The sequence below is a fragment of the Petromyzon marinus genome, unplaced genomic scaffold (assembly GCF_048934315.1).
Source record: "Petromyzon marinus isolate PM22_M1 ecotype Great Lakes invasive population unplaced genomic scaffold, UKy_Petmar_22M1.pri1.0 PM_G_Scaffold_32, whole genome shotgun sequence".
In the NCBI taxonomy this organism is placed as follows: domain Eukaryota; kingdom Metazoa; phylum Chordata; class Hyperoartia; order Petromyzontiformes; family Petromyzontidae; genus Petromyzon; species Petromyzon marinus.
Genome location: NW_027422895.1, coordinates 602,358 through 619,630, shown reverse-complemented (window position 1 = coordinate 619,630; position 17,273 = coordinate 602,358). Strand labels below are relative to the sequence as shown.

General features: G+C 52.0%; 2 protein-coding genes across 2 annotated transcripts in view; one reads left to right on the top strand and one right to left on the bottom strand.

Moving 5' to 3' along the window:
* LOC142915532 (coxsackievirus and adenovirus receptor homolog) overlaps nucleotides 1-2,275 on the top strand; it is a 47,552-nt gene extending 45,277 nt beyond the window's left edge. Inside the window, exon 5 of the mRNA XM_076061289.1 lies at nucleotides 739-2,275. Coding sequence (XP_075917404.1) covers nucleotides 739-753 — 15 coding nt within the window. The 3' untranslated portion in view covers nucleotides 754-2,275. The remainder of the gene's footprint in view (nucleotides 1-738) is intronic.
* A 6,699-nt stretch (nucleotides 2,276-8,974) lies between these two features.
* LOC142915489 (lysophosphatidic acid receptor 1-A-like) lies at nucleotides 8,975-16,645 on the bottom strand. Its single transcript, XM_076061249.1, has 3 exons — nucleotides 16,527-16,645; nucleotides 10,410-11,182; nucleotides 8,975-9,455 (listed from the first exon to the last, which is right to left on the bottom strand). Exons 2-3 carry the CDS (start codon nucleotides 11,143-11,145, stop codon nucleotides 9,124-9,126), a joined length of 1,068 nt encoding a protein of 355 aa, XP_075917364.1. The 5' UTR covers nucleotides 11,146-11,182; nucleotides 16,527-16,645; the 3' UTR covers nucleotides 8,975-9,123.
* Between the last annotated feature and the right edge of the window lie 628 nt (nucleotides 16,646-17,273).

Genomic DNA, 17,273 nt, shown 5'->3' with positions numbered 1-17,273 from the left:
CTATGGCCCCGAAACGAAGACGGTGAAAACCAAGCAGAGAAATTATGTAAAAATAGCAAACGGAAACTAAAATAAGGCCTACGAACCATAGAAAGTATTGCTCGAACATAAATCGACGTTAAATCGAAGCTAAATATTTAAATCCCCTGCAGCTCTGAACAGATTCAGCACCGAGACTAACCCCCTGATACAAGTTACAAAATTACGTCTTGTAAAAACGAACATAAATCGACGTTAAATCGAAGATAAATATTAATATTCCCTGCAGCTCCGACAAATTCAGCACTGAGACGAACCCCCTGATACAAGTTACAAAATTACGTCTTGTAAAAACGAACAAATCGACATTAAATCGAAGCTAAATATTAAATCCCCTGCAGCTCTGAACAGATTCAGCACCGAGACTAACCCCCTGATACAAGTTACAAAATTTCGTCTTGTAAAAACGAACAAATCGACGTTAAATCGAAGCTAAATATTAATATCCCCTGCAGCTCTGAACAGATTCAGCACTGAGACTAACCCCCTGATACAAGTTACAAAATAACGTCTCGTAAAAACAAATATAGGCTCCACCCATAGCGCTCTCACGCGAACAAACAGATTCTGTTGAGGATTTGCATCGCGCCCCTTTCAAGGGCATGTGCCATGAGTATCGGTGTGTAAACCAACACGTGCACAAAGACGCGTCAGTGATGTCAATACGTCAAATGCCGTCGTGCCGTGTGCACGTTGCAGAGCTGGGTCTGCTGAGGCAGAACGTTTGGAGCAGAAGAGGAGGCGACCGTTTCACGGTGACGAGGACATTCGAGGTCGAGCCCTGACATCAACCCGCGACTGTGCGTCACCAACAGCCACAACAACAACCACCACCACCTGCACCACCACCTGCACCACCACAATGACCAGCAACGCCAAACTGACGAGCGGCAGCAGTATACCTACAACAACAACAACCGCCACCACCTGCACCACCACCACAATGACCAGCAACGCCAAACTGACGAGCGGCAGCAGTATACCAACAACAACAACAACCACCACCACCTGCACCACCACCACCACCACAATGACCAGCAACGCCAAACTGACCAGCGGCAGCAGTATACCAACAACAACAACAACCACCAACACCTGCACCACCACCACAATGACCAGCAACGCCAAACTGACCAGCGGCAGCAGTATACCAACAACAACAACAACCACCAACACCTGCACCACCACCACAATGACCAGCAACGCCAAACTGACGAGCGGCAGCAGTATATCAACAACAACAACCACCATTCGCCGCTAAGTGGCAGTGATGTCACGACGACGCTTGTGCCAGGCTGGGCTGTACAGTGAGGGAAAAAAAGTATTTGATCCCCTGCTGATTTTGTACGTTTGCCCACTGACAAAGAAATGATCAGTCTATCATTTTAATGGTAGGTTTATTTGAACAGTGAGAGACAGAATAACAACAAAATCCAGAAAAACGCATGTCAAAAATGTTATAAATTGATTTGCATTTTAATAAGGGAAATAAGTATTTGACCCCTCTGCAAACATGACTTAGTACTTGGTGACAAAACCCTTGTTGGCAATCGCAGAGGTCAGACGTTTCTTGTAGTTGGCCACCAGGTTTGCACACATCTCAGGAGGGATTTTGTCCCACTCCTTTTTGCAGATATTCTCCATGTCATTAAGGTTTTGAGGCTGATGTTTGGCAACTCGAACTTTCAGCTCCCTCCATAGATTTTCTATGGGATTAAGGTCTGGAGACTGGCTAGGCCACTCCCGGACCTTAATGTGTTTTCTTGGGGACTATGGTCCCAGCTGCCTTGAGATCATTGATAAGATCCTCCCGTGTAGTTCTGGGCTGATTCCTCACTGTTCTCATGGATCATTGCAACTCCACGAGGTGAGATCTTACATGGAGCCCCAGGCCGAGGGCGATTGACATTTATGTTGTGTTTCTTCCATTTGCGACTAATCGCACCAACTGTTGTCACCTCACCAAGCTGCTTGGCAATGGTCTTGTAGCCCATTCCAGCCTTGTGTAGGTCTACAATCTTGTCCCTGACATCCTTGGAGAGCGCTTTGGTCTTGGCCATGGTGGAGAGTTTGGAATCTGATTGATTGCTTCTGTGGACAGGTGTCTTTTATACAGGTAACAAGCTGAGATTCGGAGCACTCCCTTTAAGAGTGTGCTCCTAATCTCGTTACTGGTAACATTCATGGTGTGAGACGTATTCCCTAAGGATTTTTAAGACGGGGAGATATTTATATGGGGAGCTGGGGGGGGGGGGGGGGGCAATCGTGACGCTAGCACGTTGATGTTAGAGGTTTGATATATATTTGTGTGTACACTTATTTGTTAATGGTTTCATAATAATTAAATTGTTATTGGCAATTTGCAGTGTTAATATTGTTAAACTCACCTTTTGCCCGTCCAAGGACAGGTGTATTGCAGTAAATCTGAAACATTCAAGCGAAAGGCAGATCGCGGCGTCTTATTAATTGCATCAATTCGTGTGCAATTTGTGAGGCCGCGGTGACACAGACCTGTTTCACGTCAAGGTTATAATCCCTTGTTTATCGTGACGACCTTTTTACTTTGATGTCTCAACAACAGTGTTACGCAGATCGCGTGACGTGATGAGGGTTCTGCCTTTGTAGTGAGGGTTGTAAGTTGACGCTGAGGAGGGATGAGGCGTCTCCCCCCCCCCCCCCCCCCCCCCCATGTGGAGTGACTTCACCTGCTCGTGACTTTACCTATCCACGTGACTTTAATGAGAGACCCAACAAAGTCGTCGATGCCACCGTCGTCACCAAAGTTTTAAATCGACATTTATCGTCGGTATGTTTGGCTGCCACAATTGAGGCCTATATGCTTATTGGTTGCTTACAGTTCGGGATGAACTTTCATCTTAAGGCCTCGATCTGCTCGGCAATGTATCGTCACATTCCCGAACACAGCACGAGGTTGAGTTTCCTTACTGCGCCAACTAATCGCTCGGATGTGGACAAAGCAGTCGCAGGTGGTGACTATGACGAAGTAGCGTGATTTTTGAGAGCAATTCAATTGCAAGATTGATCTCCGATATGTGTGTGTGTGTGGGACCCGAGTTTATGTTTGAGTCTCTAAGGCAGGGGTGGGGAACGTTCGGCCCGTGGGCCGTATGAGGCCCGCAAAATCATTTGGGTCTGGCCCTGCCAAGGCAACCCCGGTCGGGACTCGAAATTAAATAAATCTAGGAGCAAACCTGGAAAAGCAGTTGCGAGTAGCAGCAACATCAATACCAACTAACATCATCACACGCCTCACCAAAGAGAAGCAGTTCCAGCCATAGCATTAGGGGCGAGTTAATAAAATGTTTGACCAAATATAACGGGCAAATTTGTAAGTGGATGATTTTGTATGGCCCGCGAATGATGTTATATAAATATCCAAATGGCCCTTGGCAGAAAAAAGGTTCCCCACCCCTGCTCTAAGGCTTCCAGTGATTTATTTTCAACCGACATTGCTTCAAGGAAGGCAAGAGGGCAGCTTTACAAGAGGCACTTAGCATAACAAGCTGCAACCATAACCTGCTATACCAGCTGGGTTGTGGCGAGTGTTGTCATGGTGTCATTGTGCATGGTACGATACCAGTTCTCGCTATTAGGTACGACGATTGTCGCGATATATGAACGTTCCGTCACGGGAGACTATCAGAAACCACAGACTCGGTATTCATATCCGTTATTAACCTATTAATGTTCGGTTTTGCACGACTGCTACAGACGTCAAAAAAACTTTACCATCAAAATATACGAAATGTATAAACACTTGAACACGTGGTAGTAGTAGGAAGCTTTTGCGACCAATTTTATCCATGAGGGGGTTTTTTGGGGGGGGTTAGATCACTTAAATATGTCGTTAAACCCGCCACCACCCGACAGCCAATGAGGAAGGTTTGTCACGTGAACAAGACGTGCCAATTCGTTACGAGTGCAGCACGACACCGGTTGTGTGTTGGGGAGCCAAATCTGGCTGTCGCCTGACGATGCCGGCTGTAATTACTGGTGAAACAGCGTCCTCAAATAGTAAATGTTATGGATTTACCCTCAAACACACCGGTGTGCTGTACTATTAAAGAATTGGCCACGTTCTAATTACCCTCAAACACACCGGTGTGCTTTACTAGTAAAGAATTGGCCACGTTCTAATTACCCTCAAACACACTGGTGTGCTGTACTAGTAAAGAATTGGCCACGTTCTAATCACACTCAAACACACCGGTGTGCTGTACTAGTAAAGAATTGGCCACGTTCTATTTACCCTCAAACACACCGGTGTGCTGTACTAGTGTTGAGGTGCAACTGACGACATGGTTCTTTAGTAGGAGCTGATGTCAAGGTTTATTAAGTGCTACTGCCGGTAACTTATTAAAGGCTTATGCCCAACAGGTAACAACCCTAACATCTCCCCAGGGGAAAGGGTACTGGGATGTCCCTAGCTCCACCCAGGCTATACGTGATCTCCCCCCCCAGCACCGACCGAGAGATCACCCAACTCGGTCAGCCGGGTGAAGTATCACACTCGCCTGGTGCTGATTCCCCCTACCCGGGATCCCGACTCCCCAACTCTCTCTGTTCCTGGCCCTTCGCGACGACCCCCTCTACGTCACGCGTTCCCCCTTATATATCCCCCGTAACTTCTGACGTCATCCCTTTTTACCCCCCCCCCCCGTGAAAAAAACCCAGCCGAACCGTCTGCAACAATTATGCGAGAGGAGTCCATTTGGCGGGAAGCCACCCTTACCAGAAACCCCAAGGACGCATGCGTATAGAGACAACCCCGGCTGCTAGCAGAACACAACACTAGGGCAGCACGGGATCAGAAAAGTCTGGACAGTCACCACCCGGCAACGTAAGTGGCGACAAGGCAGGGGATCGAAGTAGACGACTCCGCGGGCCGTCAGTGTATGCGCACGCCCCATGAGCGCGTGCCCGCCGCCGGCGGCCTGCTCCCCGTGTGGTGTCGGCCGCCTGAGGCGACGGTGCGCCGGCCAAAGCCGAGCCCGCCGGCACGTGGCCGAGCTAAGGTGTCACCGGCGGCACCACTGGCAGGGGCTCAGCTGGCGCCTCTAACGGCGGCCCACTGCTCCCTGTGGCGTCGGTGTCCGGACCGGGCGGTGGCCTGGAGGGAGGCAGGGTCGCCGCCGGGACACCCCCCGGACGGCCCGCTGTTGGCGGCGTCACTGTCGGTGGCTCTGCGGGCATACACAAGGGCAGGGCATCGCTCGCATTTCCACGACCCCCGCGGCCCGGCTCGTCGGACGCAGCAATCGCCGACCGCTCCAAAAATGGGGATGAATCAGGGAGCCCCGGCGGCACCACCCGCTTGAGCCGCGACGGGTGCACGGTCCAGTGACGACGGCCCCACCGGATGCGGACACATTGCGGACAGCGGACCTCCACGACCTCGACAGGGCCCTGCCATGGGCGATGTAATTTAGGAGACGTACCCACCGGCACTTGGGGGCAGTGCAGCCACGCCAACTGGCCCTTTTCCCACGGGCGGCCGACAGCCTGGTGTTTGGGCAGACGCTCGGAGGCCGCCTATCGGCTGGCCGAATTATCTAACGCCGCCAACCGCGCCTCGCGCAGCCGATCGAGCGCAATCCTCATCTGGATGGGAACAGGCGAACCCTTTTTGGCAGGCCCGAGGTCCAGTTGGATGTGCATCAGGGGTTCGGGTTCTCTTCCATACATGAGGTAAAATGGTGAGAACCCCGTCGAGGCATGAGGAGCTAACCTGTACGTGGCCAGCACCCCCAGGATGAACAGGTCCCAGTCCAATTTGGACGTGCTCACATGATGACACAGCATGGACGTGAGCGTGCGGTTTAATCGCTCTACCATCCCGTCGGACTGGGGGTGGTAGGGCGAGGTGTGGACCTTCTTCGTCCCAAGGAGGTCACAGACCTTCTTGAGCAAACGGGAAGAAAAATTCCGCCCCTGATCCGCCAAGAGCTGTTCTGGCGCCCCTTTGTCAAGGACGTACCCCTGAACAACGCCTCAGTGATGGACGAGGCCGATTGGTCCACCAGAGGCCACGCCATAGGCCAACGTGTGAGATACTCCACGCCCACCAAGAGGTACCTATGGCCCCGATGGGATGCAGGGAATGGCCCCAGAATGTCGAGTGCCACGAGCTCATTGACACGAGAAACCCGGATGGACTGCAGCGGCGCCCGATCCTGACCAACAGGGGCCTTCCTCCGCGCACAGTCGTGGCAACCTTTCAAAATCAGAGCCACATCATCCTCCACACCCGGCCAATAGTAATTCCGTTTAAGGGTCAACAAGGTCGTATGGTAGCCGAAGTGCATAAGTTTTTCATGAATAACCCGGGTCAATTTTCCTCGTAAGCCAATGGGCACCACCACACAATAGCATTCCAACTGGGCATCCCAACACATGAGGAGGCCGTCATGTACTACGATCACCGGGGCCGCCGACGGAACCGAGCTACGGGCCTTTGACCCAACCCGGCGTCGCAGCCTCAGCAGAGAGGAATCCTCCATCTGCAACTTGGACCATACCTCCCGGGGGAGTCCCAGGCCAAAATCAACAGGCAATGCAATGCCACACCCGGAGGGGGTGCCGCTTCGGGCCGATGCGACCAACTGGGCCGCAGTGTTCACTGGGGCCTTACAGCGGCTGGAACCCAGGGCACAAGCGCACCCGCTGTCCGGGGGCAGCCTGGAAAGGCCGTCCGCATTCCCATGCCGAGTCCCCTTCCTGTGGATGACATCGAAGGGGTACTCCTGGAGCGCCTCGAGCCAGCGGGACAGCTGACCCGAGGGCTGGTCAATTCACAGGGAATACTGCAGGGCTGCATGGTCAGTCCGGACGGTGAACCGGCGACCATACAAATACGGCCGGTACAGCTGGACAAAAAAAACAAAAGCCAGCAGCTCCCTCCTGGTGACGCAGTACCGCTGCTCAGTGGGAGACAATAGGCCACCACCTGTTCCACCCCATCGATCACCTGGGCCAAGACGGCTCCAATGCCCGTGTCACTGGCGTCGGTGTCGAGAAGGGTTTAGAGAAATCGGGATACCCCAAGGGCGGCGCATCCGCCAGGGCCGTGCGAAGCGCCACAAAGGCGTTTTCCTCCTCCATCCCCCAGCGAAATTTTGTACCTTTGGCCGAGAGGGCGTGCAGTGGCTTCGCAATAGTCGCAAAATCGCGAACGAAACCGACGATAGTATGATGCGAAGCCGGTTCCGGCGTCGCGCCAACAATGGCGGCCGGTTCCTGCATCGCAGCGACAATGGCGGCTGGATCCGGCGGCGCATAAAAAATGGCGCCCGATTGCCGCGGCACACCCGGCAGCGCGTTGGCGGGAATTATGGTTTTGGCAGGATTCGCGATGTCGGCGATCCCGCGGTTTTGGCAAAAATCACCGCCCGCCGAGTGTCCGCGGTCCCCCACCTCTGCCAAAGCGACGGCGAGCTGCGCCATCGTGAGCTGCAGCGTCTCCAGCCTGGCCGCGATGGCGCACCACTCGTCCGACGGCGGCGCGGCAGCTCCCCCGACCGCCGCCTCTTCTGGCCCCGACTGGACCATCTCCACGGGGAACATCACCGGGCCCCCGGTCTCCGGGATCATCGCCAGCTCGCCGACGTCCTTGTCGCCCTGGTGCACCCTAGGCGTAGTCTTTCGTTTCGCGCCGGATCTAGGCATTGCGGCGCGGAACGAAACCACTTCTGGCACCAGTTGTTGAGGTGCAATTGACGACACGGACACGGTTCTTTAGTAGTGGCTGATACCAAGTTTTATTAAGGGCTACTGCCGGTAACTTATTAAAGGCTTACGCCCAACAGGTGACAACCCTAATTTCTCCCCAGGGGAAAGGGTACCGGGAGGCCCCTAGCTCCACCCAGGCTATATGTGATCTCCCCCCCCCCAGCACCAACCGAGGGATCACCCAACTCGGTCGGCCGGGTGAAGTAGCACACTCGCCTGGCGCTGATTCCCCCTAACCTGGATCCCAACTCCACAACTCTCTCCGTTCCTGGCCCTTCACGACAACCCCCTCTACATCACGGGTTCCCCCTTATATATCCCCCGTAACTTCTGACATCATCCCTTTTCACCCCCCTGAGTGACATGACGTCCTCCACTACTCCTCTACACTAGGAAAGAATTGGCAACGTCTATTTACCCTCAAACAAATCGGTGTGCTGTACTAGTAAAGAATTGGCCACGTCTATTTACTCTCAAACACATCGGTGTGCTGTACTAATAAAGAATTGGCCACGTTCTACTTACCCTCAAACGCACCGGTGTGCTGTACTAGTAAGGAATTGGCCACGTTCTATTTACCCTCAAACATACCGGTGTGCTGTACTAGTAAGGAATTGGCCACGTTCTATTTACATGACACCATACCAATTGGTTGGCGGGTTTAACGACACTTATATTGAAGTGATCTCACCCAGAAAATAAAACCGTATGGATATATAACTGTCTTGGTACGAAGCGTACCAAATGCCACTAGGTTTGTATTTAAATTCTAGTATGCATTATCTCCACAAGGGTGCACACACACATACATTGTACCCAGGTTCAATGAAATCTTATCGCAAAGAGAAACATACTCTTTGGTTCTTTTTGTAAAGTCACGTAGGTAATACAATAAAATAAATCACGACGTTTCGATTGCAACACAAGCAATCATCATCATCAGGTAGGAAAACCATGCATCGTTAGCCCAATTAGTTATTAGACGACAAACTGATTCATATTCTTAGTTTTTTCGGTAAAGTCACGTTGAAGAGAAACAACAAAATATATATAAAACAATAAAAAATTCTCACGACGTTTCGACCATAACTCAAACGGTCATCATCAGGTGTGTCGGTTTGCATAAATTATTTTTTAAAACGGCACATTTATTTATTTATAAAAAATAATTTATGCAAACCGACACACCTGATGATGACCGTTTGAGTTATGGTCGAAACGTCGTGAGAATTTTTTATTGTTTTATATATATTTTGTTATTTTGTTGTTTCTCTTCAACGTGACTTTACCGAAAAAACTAAGAATATGAATTACTGCAGTCACGAAAGCTTTAAATCAAAATTTAAACTGATTCATCTTCATCGCACTTGTGGTGGTCACGTGACTGATAGGCGTGACCAGGTTGTGATTCGCCGTGGACGTTGATTTATTGGAGACGTTATCGGAGCCATTGGTGATGATGGCTTCTGCCTTTTGGCAGTACAGGATTCGCTGCAAAGTGGCGACAATCTCTTTGTCCCGAATCGAGTAGATGATGGGGTTCATGGCGGAGTTGAGCTCCGCTATGAGCAAGAAGTACTTATCAAAGGCCAGGACATTGCAGTCCGAGCAGAACGAATCCAGCAGCAGAATCACCAGGCCTGGCGTCCAGCACACGATGAAGGCTCCTGAGAGGCGACGGCACGAGACACACGAGTCAGGCATTTTGATAGCAACGTGTGGAACAAGATCAGCGTTGTTCCCTGAAACCCGTGGAAGGTCAAGGCACAACCCTGCAATGGCTTGCTCCATGACTGCTGCAAGGAGGGCCCCTCCACTAGAGGAGAACTGTGGAGAGGCCCTTTAGAGGCTTCTTTTCCCACCTGCTTTTCCACCGTTGGCCAGACAAGGAACCACACTTTACCTCGCTACACCCAGACCTGCCGATCGACAAACTGTGGCTAGACCCCTACGTACTGCCGGGTGGACAGAGGCGGTGGGGGGGGGAGATAAAAAAAAAACTTTGCCCCGTTGTTTCAACCGCTGTGCTAGAATAGTCGTCGTACGAATGATAATTCACAGGCCTTCGTCAATCCTCTGCGTACTTCAACCTAGCCGGTGCAGTTTGGTGAAATGACTGGGGAGGTGCCGCACCTGGTGCCGATAACGACTCGCCACCGTTAGCCGTGGTTCGAAATCGAACAGCAGTCGCTGGGTTCATAGCGCCAGTACGCTAACCACTGGGCCACTGTTTCCCCTAAAGCTGTTCGGCATGCGATATGAGCCATGAATGTTGCCCACAACCAAAATCACCCAGAGAACATTCACCAAATCCGATCAGAAGCTGAGCAGAGTGTTGAGCCAAGACGGTGCTTGGTTAGGCGACTGTCACGCACGTCAGATTGATGTAGCCTGCCCCGGAGGCTACATGGTGGCCAGTGCAACAATCTCCATTGTTGTGCTACACTTTCTATGCTCCCACGTCTATTTACCCCACCTTTACACAACCCACACTACAAAATGACTCCCTACACATGCACCGGATCGACACAAGGGGCTGTACACATGCACACACGCTCGAAGACGAATGTGAATCGTGTTGTCGAATATGAGCACCTGCTGCCCAGACCCACAACACTTACCCAACATGATGGTGACCGTTATGAGCAAGCTCATGGTGGCCTTTTTCCTCTGGGTGGACCTGGAGGTATTCTGCGGCACGGGTATCGTGTTCCTCCACACGTGCACGAAGATGTGACTGTAGAGTCCCACCATGATCAGGAATGTGGAGAGATTGGAGCCGGCCCAGAAGATGACGTAGCTGGTGCTGTACAGGGGCGCCATGGTGGAGCACGTGCTGATGTTGCAGATGCAGTTCCAGCCCATGCTGGGAATGGCACCGGTGATGATGGACACGAGCCAGATGATCGCAATGACGACCGCGACGCGCCGCTCGCTCATCCGCGAATGCATCTGCATCCGGAACACCGTGATGTGCCGCTCTATGGCTATGGCCAGGAGGCTGGCAACGGAGGCCGTGAGGCTCGTGTTGATCAGCCCCTGGCGTAGCATCCAGGTCGGCAGCGACAGCTTGTGAGTGTTGGGTCCCGTGTTGAACATCAGGTAGACGTACGCCGCTCCCGCAAAGAAATCCGCCACGGCCAGGTTGGCCATGAGGAAGTAGATGGGGTGGTGGCGTTTCTTGTTGATGTATACGGCGAGCATGACGAGGACGTTGGCCAGCATGATGAAGAGGCACATGGTGATGCCGAGCACCATGACCAGCACGCTGGTGACAGACCACTCGTCGTACAGTGGCCTTTTGATGTTGTTGTAGAAGAAGGTGATCGTCTCATTGTGGTGGCAGCTGCCGTCCATCTCGTTCTCGCGTTTTGTTTCCCACGCCGACACCCACCTGCAAAGCGAAGATTCATTAAAGTTAAGAGAAACGTTACACTCTTGTCCCGAACCAAATGTTTTTAAATGGACCGATTTATATAAAAAAAAGGCGAATTGAGTATTGTTTTTTGCCGTGTAGTCAAGTTACAAGGTAATTTATGAGGCGGCTATATTGTGCTGTGATAGACGACTGTTGCCTGAAACATCGCCTGTTAGATGTTTTGTCCGTTTTTAAGGTCCACGGTGTTATTGTGACCCACTACAGCCTATACAGTATACAGTGTTTACACTACAGTATACACTACAGAATAATAGTATATATATACATACTGTGTACACTACAGTATACACTACAGCCTATATATATATACACGTGTACCAAGGCCGTGTGAGTCTGTGGGTCTCTGTGTGAGTGTGTTGGTCTATGTGTGAGTCTGTGGGGCTCTGTGAGTCTTTGTGTGAACCTGTGGATCCTTGTGTGAGTCGGTGGGTCTCTGTGTGAGTCTGTGGGTCTCTGTGTGAATGTGTGGGTCTCTTTGTGTGTGGGTCTCTGTACGAGTCTGTAGGTCTCTGTGTGAGTGTGTGATGTTTTTGTGTGAGTCTCCGGGTCTCTGTGTGAGTCTCTGTGTGAGTCTGTGGGTCTCTGTGTGAGTCTGTGGGTCTCTGTGTGAGTCTGTGGGTCTCTGTGTGAGTCTGCGGGTTCTTGTGAGTCTGTGGGTCTCTGTGTGAGTCTGTGGGTTCGTGTGAGTCTCTGTGTGAGTGTGTGGGTCTCTGTGTGAGTCTGTGGGTCTCTGTGTGAGTCTGTGGGTTCGTGTGAGTCTCTATGTGAGTGTGTGGTTCTCTGTGTGCGTCTGTGGGTCTCTGTGTGAGTCTGTAGATTCATGTTTGAGGCTGTGGGTCTCTGTGGAAGTCTGTGGGTCTCTGTGTGAGTCGGTGGGTCTCTGTGTGAGTGTGTGGGTCTATTTGTGAGTCTGTGGGTCTCTGTGAGAGTCTCTGTGTGAGTCTGTGGATCCATGTGTGAGTCAGTGGGTGTCTGTGTGAGTCTGTGTGAGTCTGTGGGTCTCTGTGTGAGTCTCCGGGTCTCTGTGTGAGTCTGTGGGTATCTGTGTGAGTCTGTGGGTCTATGTGTGAGTCTATGGGTCTCTGTGTGAGTGAGTCTGTGGGTCTTTGTGTGAGTCCATGGGTCTCTGTGTGAGTATGTGGGTCTCTGTGTGAGTCTCCGGGCCTCTGTGTGAGTCTGTGGGTCTCTGTGCGTCTCTGTGTGAGTCTGTGGGTCTATGTGTGAGTCTGTGGGTCTCTGTGTGAGTGAGTCTGTGGGTCTCTGTGTGAGTCCATGGGTCTCTGTGTGAGTGTGTGGGCCTCTGTGTGAGTCTCCGGGTCTCTGTGTGAGTCTCTGTGCGTCTCTGTGTGAGTCCGTGGGTCTTTGTGTGAGTGTGTGAGTGCATACTCTTTGGTTCTATTGGGTAAAGTCACGTAGGTGAAAATAAAATAACAAAAAATCACGACGTTTCGGCCACAACACAAGCAGCCTTCATCAGGTGAAGGGACGAGACTGTCTGGAGGACAGCGCTGGAGTGAGAGAAGCCACGCTTAGATCACGACCTTTAAGCTGTGTGAGAAGAAAAACACAAAGCGCCTTGACAAAGGAATTAGCATATAATTTAGCATTGAAATGGCTCATTGAAATAGCTAAGTTAAAGTATACACATCGGCAGAGGTACCCCTTGACAAAGGAATTAGCATAGAATTTAGCATTGAAATAACTGAGTGATTAGCTTGTAACTGGTCACAGAAATAGCTATGTTAAAGTCAGAGCATATACATTCACCGAGGCACCTAGTACTCATCAAACAGGAGAATTTAGCGAAACACAACCACGCTCAGACAGCGGACCTTTAAACTGTGTGCGAGCAAACAAGGTGTTCTGACGAAGAAATTAGCATAAAAATTAGCATTTGATTGGCGGATTTTAGGAAAGAGGTGGTGTACGTGCCGGTGGACTTGCCGTTTGGCGCGGGGGGGGGGGGGGAGTTTACCTATTGATGGTATACAAGCACGCACACACACACGTGGGTCGGTAGTGGGGGTGGGTAGGTGGGTCGGTGGTGGGGTTGGGTAGGTGGGTGGGTGGTGGGGGTGGGTGGGGGGGCCACTCCGCCTACCGCGTACTTCATAGACGCCGCGCACTCACACACGCTGACCAACCCACCCACCCCCACCCACCACCACGACCACCTAACCACAACCAACCCACCTACCCACCACCTACCCATCTACCCACCCCCACCACCCACCCACCTACCCACCCCCACCACCTACCCACCCACCCTCACCACCGACCCACTACACAGCACCCACCCACCTACCCACCCCCACCACCGACGCACCCTCACCACCTACCCACCCACCCCCACCACCCACCCACTACACAGCACCCACCCACCTACCCACCCCCACCACCGACGCACCCCCACCACCTACCCACCCACCCCCACAACCGACCCACCTACCCACCCCCACCACCCACCCACCTACCCACCCCACTACCGACCCACCTACCCACCCCCCACCACCTAACCACCCACCTAACCCACCCACACCACCTACCCACCCCCACCACCGACCCACCACCGACCCACCCCCACCACCGACCCACCTACCCACCCACCTACCCACCTACCTACCCACCCACCTACCCACCTACCACCCCCACCACCCACCCACCTACCCACCCATCTACCCACCCCCACCACCTACCCACCCCACCACCTACTCACCCCCACCACCCACCCACCTACCCACCTACCCACCCCCACCACACACCCACCACCTACCCACCCCACCACCCACCCACCTACCCACCCCCACCACCTACCCACCCACCTACCCACCCCCACCACCCACCCACCTACCCACCCCCACCACCTACCCACCCCCACCACCTACCCACCCCCACCAGGCTGACCCCCCCATAGTCTTCGCTGTTACAAACTGCTTCACCACGCTGTCGCTAAACAACGCGCACTGCTACTTAAGAGGCTGTACAAAGCTACAACACCGTGCTGCTTTGTACACCACGCAGCCCCGAAACACCGCGCACTCAGAGAGGCTGACCACCCGAGTCCTCGCGATGCAGTCTCACGATCTGTATGTAGACTGCAGGAGGAGGAATCCGAGGAGCTATGAAGCTCTTTTCCACACACGTCCAGTAGGGGGGTCACAGGGGTCAGTAAGCGACTACAAACTTCAGCAAACTGATAACCGTGCTCTTACCAAAAGGCTCCACAAACGCCGCGCACTCGCTAATCGCACTCGCCCGATTAATTATTTTTTATTGCCCAGAGCATCATCCTCTGCATAGACGAAGCACACCTCTCACCCCTCCCCCAAACGCTCCCGAAGCAACACGAAAATTCCCACTTGCCGCCATCAGCTCTGGAATTCCCTCCCGTCCCCTCTTCTCCTCATCCCCACAAGTTCTTGATGACAACGACCTCGGCTCAATTCAAGACACATCGAACCCTAACTACATTCTAACTACATTTTGACATTTGCCGTTAGTTGCTGACCGCTCGTTTGACTTTTGTGCCTATGCTCAGCAACTGTTTAACAACAAAGTACCCGAAACTAACTCCTACGTATACACACACGTGTACACACACGCGTGTACACACACGTATACACACACACAGGTGTACACACACACGCGTGTACACACACACGTGTGTACACACACACGTGTACACACACGCACGCATGTACACACACACACACGTGTACACACACGCGTGTACACACACGTGTACACACACAGGTGTACACACACGTGTAAACATACACGCGTGTACACACACACACGCGTGTACACACACACGTGTACACGCACACACGTAGACACACACACATAGACACACAACAACCGCCATTCGCCACTAAGTGGCGGTGACGTCACCACGACGCTTGTGCCAGGCCATGTGCACCTTGAGGCTGCAGTCACGGGAAGTGGGAAGGACGTCTTGGACGAGTGTGATCCTTCTACAGATGTCTCTGCATTTTTCGAAGCGATTTTTTTCTTCGGATATCTCGGGATTTTGTTTGACTCTCCAGATTTCTCAGGAGTTTCGCAGACTGTATCCAAGACATTTCAGATATAGTCTCTAGATTTACCAATATTTTTTTTTACAAAGCTCTCCGATTTTCTGCAGATTTCTCTTTGCCGTACTATCTCCAGATTTCTCGATTAACAAACAAAAAAATATTCTCAAGAATTGCCAGTTACTTTTGCATCCAGATTTCACAGATTTTCGAAAGTTAATCCACAGCTGAAAAAAAACATGTAGCAGGAACGCTTAGTAAACGTCACAACGTTTATGCTCTCGTGGGGGCTGACGCCCCGCTCCCCGTGAGAGGGCGGGATGCCCCCCCCCCCCAGCTGCTAAGCCCTTGTGTCAACACGGCGACCGCCCTCGAGTGGTTATTTATTAACTCGCTGGCAGCTGCAGAAACTCCGCAGCTGTACGGATACTCATTAGTTTGCGCTCTCGGGATAACCACCCAGTTTCAGTTTCATTTATTTGGTGTATAGCCCTGTGAGCCATTCGGCTCTTGAATCGGGTGCAACCGCAACAAACAAAAACGCGAACAAGAAAACATCTTAAAGTGACTTTGTGGAAACAGAAAATCCAGGAAAAAATCCTGAAAAAGCACCGTACACCAACGCTGTGTGCAAAAATCCCATCAGTCTAACTCCGTACTACAACAAACATGGCCAAACCAAACCCACTAATTTATATCACCCACACACGGCAGTGTGCCAATCGCTGTTCCACCACTCTTCACACACACACGCACAACGCGTCGACCATCAATCTTGTACCAAGGTTTTATTCCCGGCGTGAATAGTGAACCCCTGTTTATGCCCCCCCCCCCCCCCCCAGCGAACACTCCACGGATCTCGCCTAGCCTCTTATTTCCCACCCTTCGCGATGTGCGACTATTCTCAGGCTAGGGCTAACGGCTAACAGGGCTGAATTGAAGCAATTGGCAGGACCCCGGGGGTCTCATCACTGCCCCGGGGTGGGAAAAAACGCGTAGCGACACGAGTCTTGCCTTACCGACAGCAAAACTAGTGGTCAATCGATTGGCCTCGTTGAGAGCTACTCGGGGAACTAAGTTTCGTAAAAAGTTGAAAAATTACATAAACACGTTAAATTCACTGCGGGCGCGGGCTCGCCTTGGCATAGAAGCTGAGGATCGATGGCTGACCGGAGGGCGGACTGAAAAATAATAATTATTGACCTGATTTTTTCGGGACCCCGGGGTCACGCCAAATGAAATTGACCAACTGAACGATCACTCACCTCGCACGGTGGAAGTTGGGGAGGACGCTGGGCAGCGAAGACTCTGCCTGGGCAATGGTTCGCAGCTGCACTCAACGGGCGTCAGGCGGACGCTGAGGGCGGCTGGGATTCAGCGCGGCTCCAGGTGAACTCTGAATTCAATTTGCTCTCTCCCTCCCCTCTTATCTTCTCAAAGCCTGTTAATCCCCGGGTGACATGATGTCATCTTGCACGTCCAATCGAGTTCTTTTTACGTGTCCCACCCATCACTACCTCTTCCTACCAACCCCCCAGTTGCTAAACCTCGATCCTCCACTCTGCTCACAGACATACACACATTCTTTGTGCTTTCAAGACAAAATACCAAGATCCCCCGTGTAGCCTGCAACAGACTGCCGGGGCAAGTGCTGTTAGAGAGCACCTATGAAGGTCAGTACGGCACACGAGCCGGTTGGGTGGCCAACACCACGCCCGGCCGCCTTTGTCTCCCCAGTGGTGATGTTTACGACACACCGCACCAGGTACTCATTTGAGGCTGAGTCTATCTAAGGGAGGACCCAGGATCGGTGCAGATAATTCGTCACTGATGTTGGCGGAATCGAACTCCGGTTGCCTGGGATCGTGGCTAAGTGCGCTAACCACTGCGCCATCACTCCCCCACATGTAAATAGACAGAGGTCCCCCGTGTAACATGTAACAGACTTTTGATTTAAAGCTTTCGTGACTGCAGTAATTCATATTCTTAGTTTTTTCGGTAAAGTCACGTTG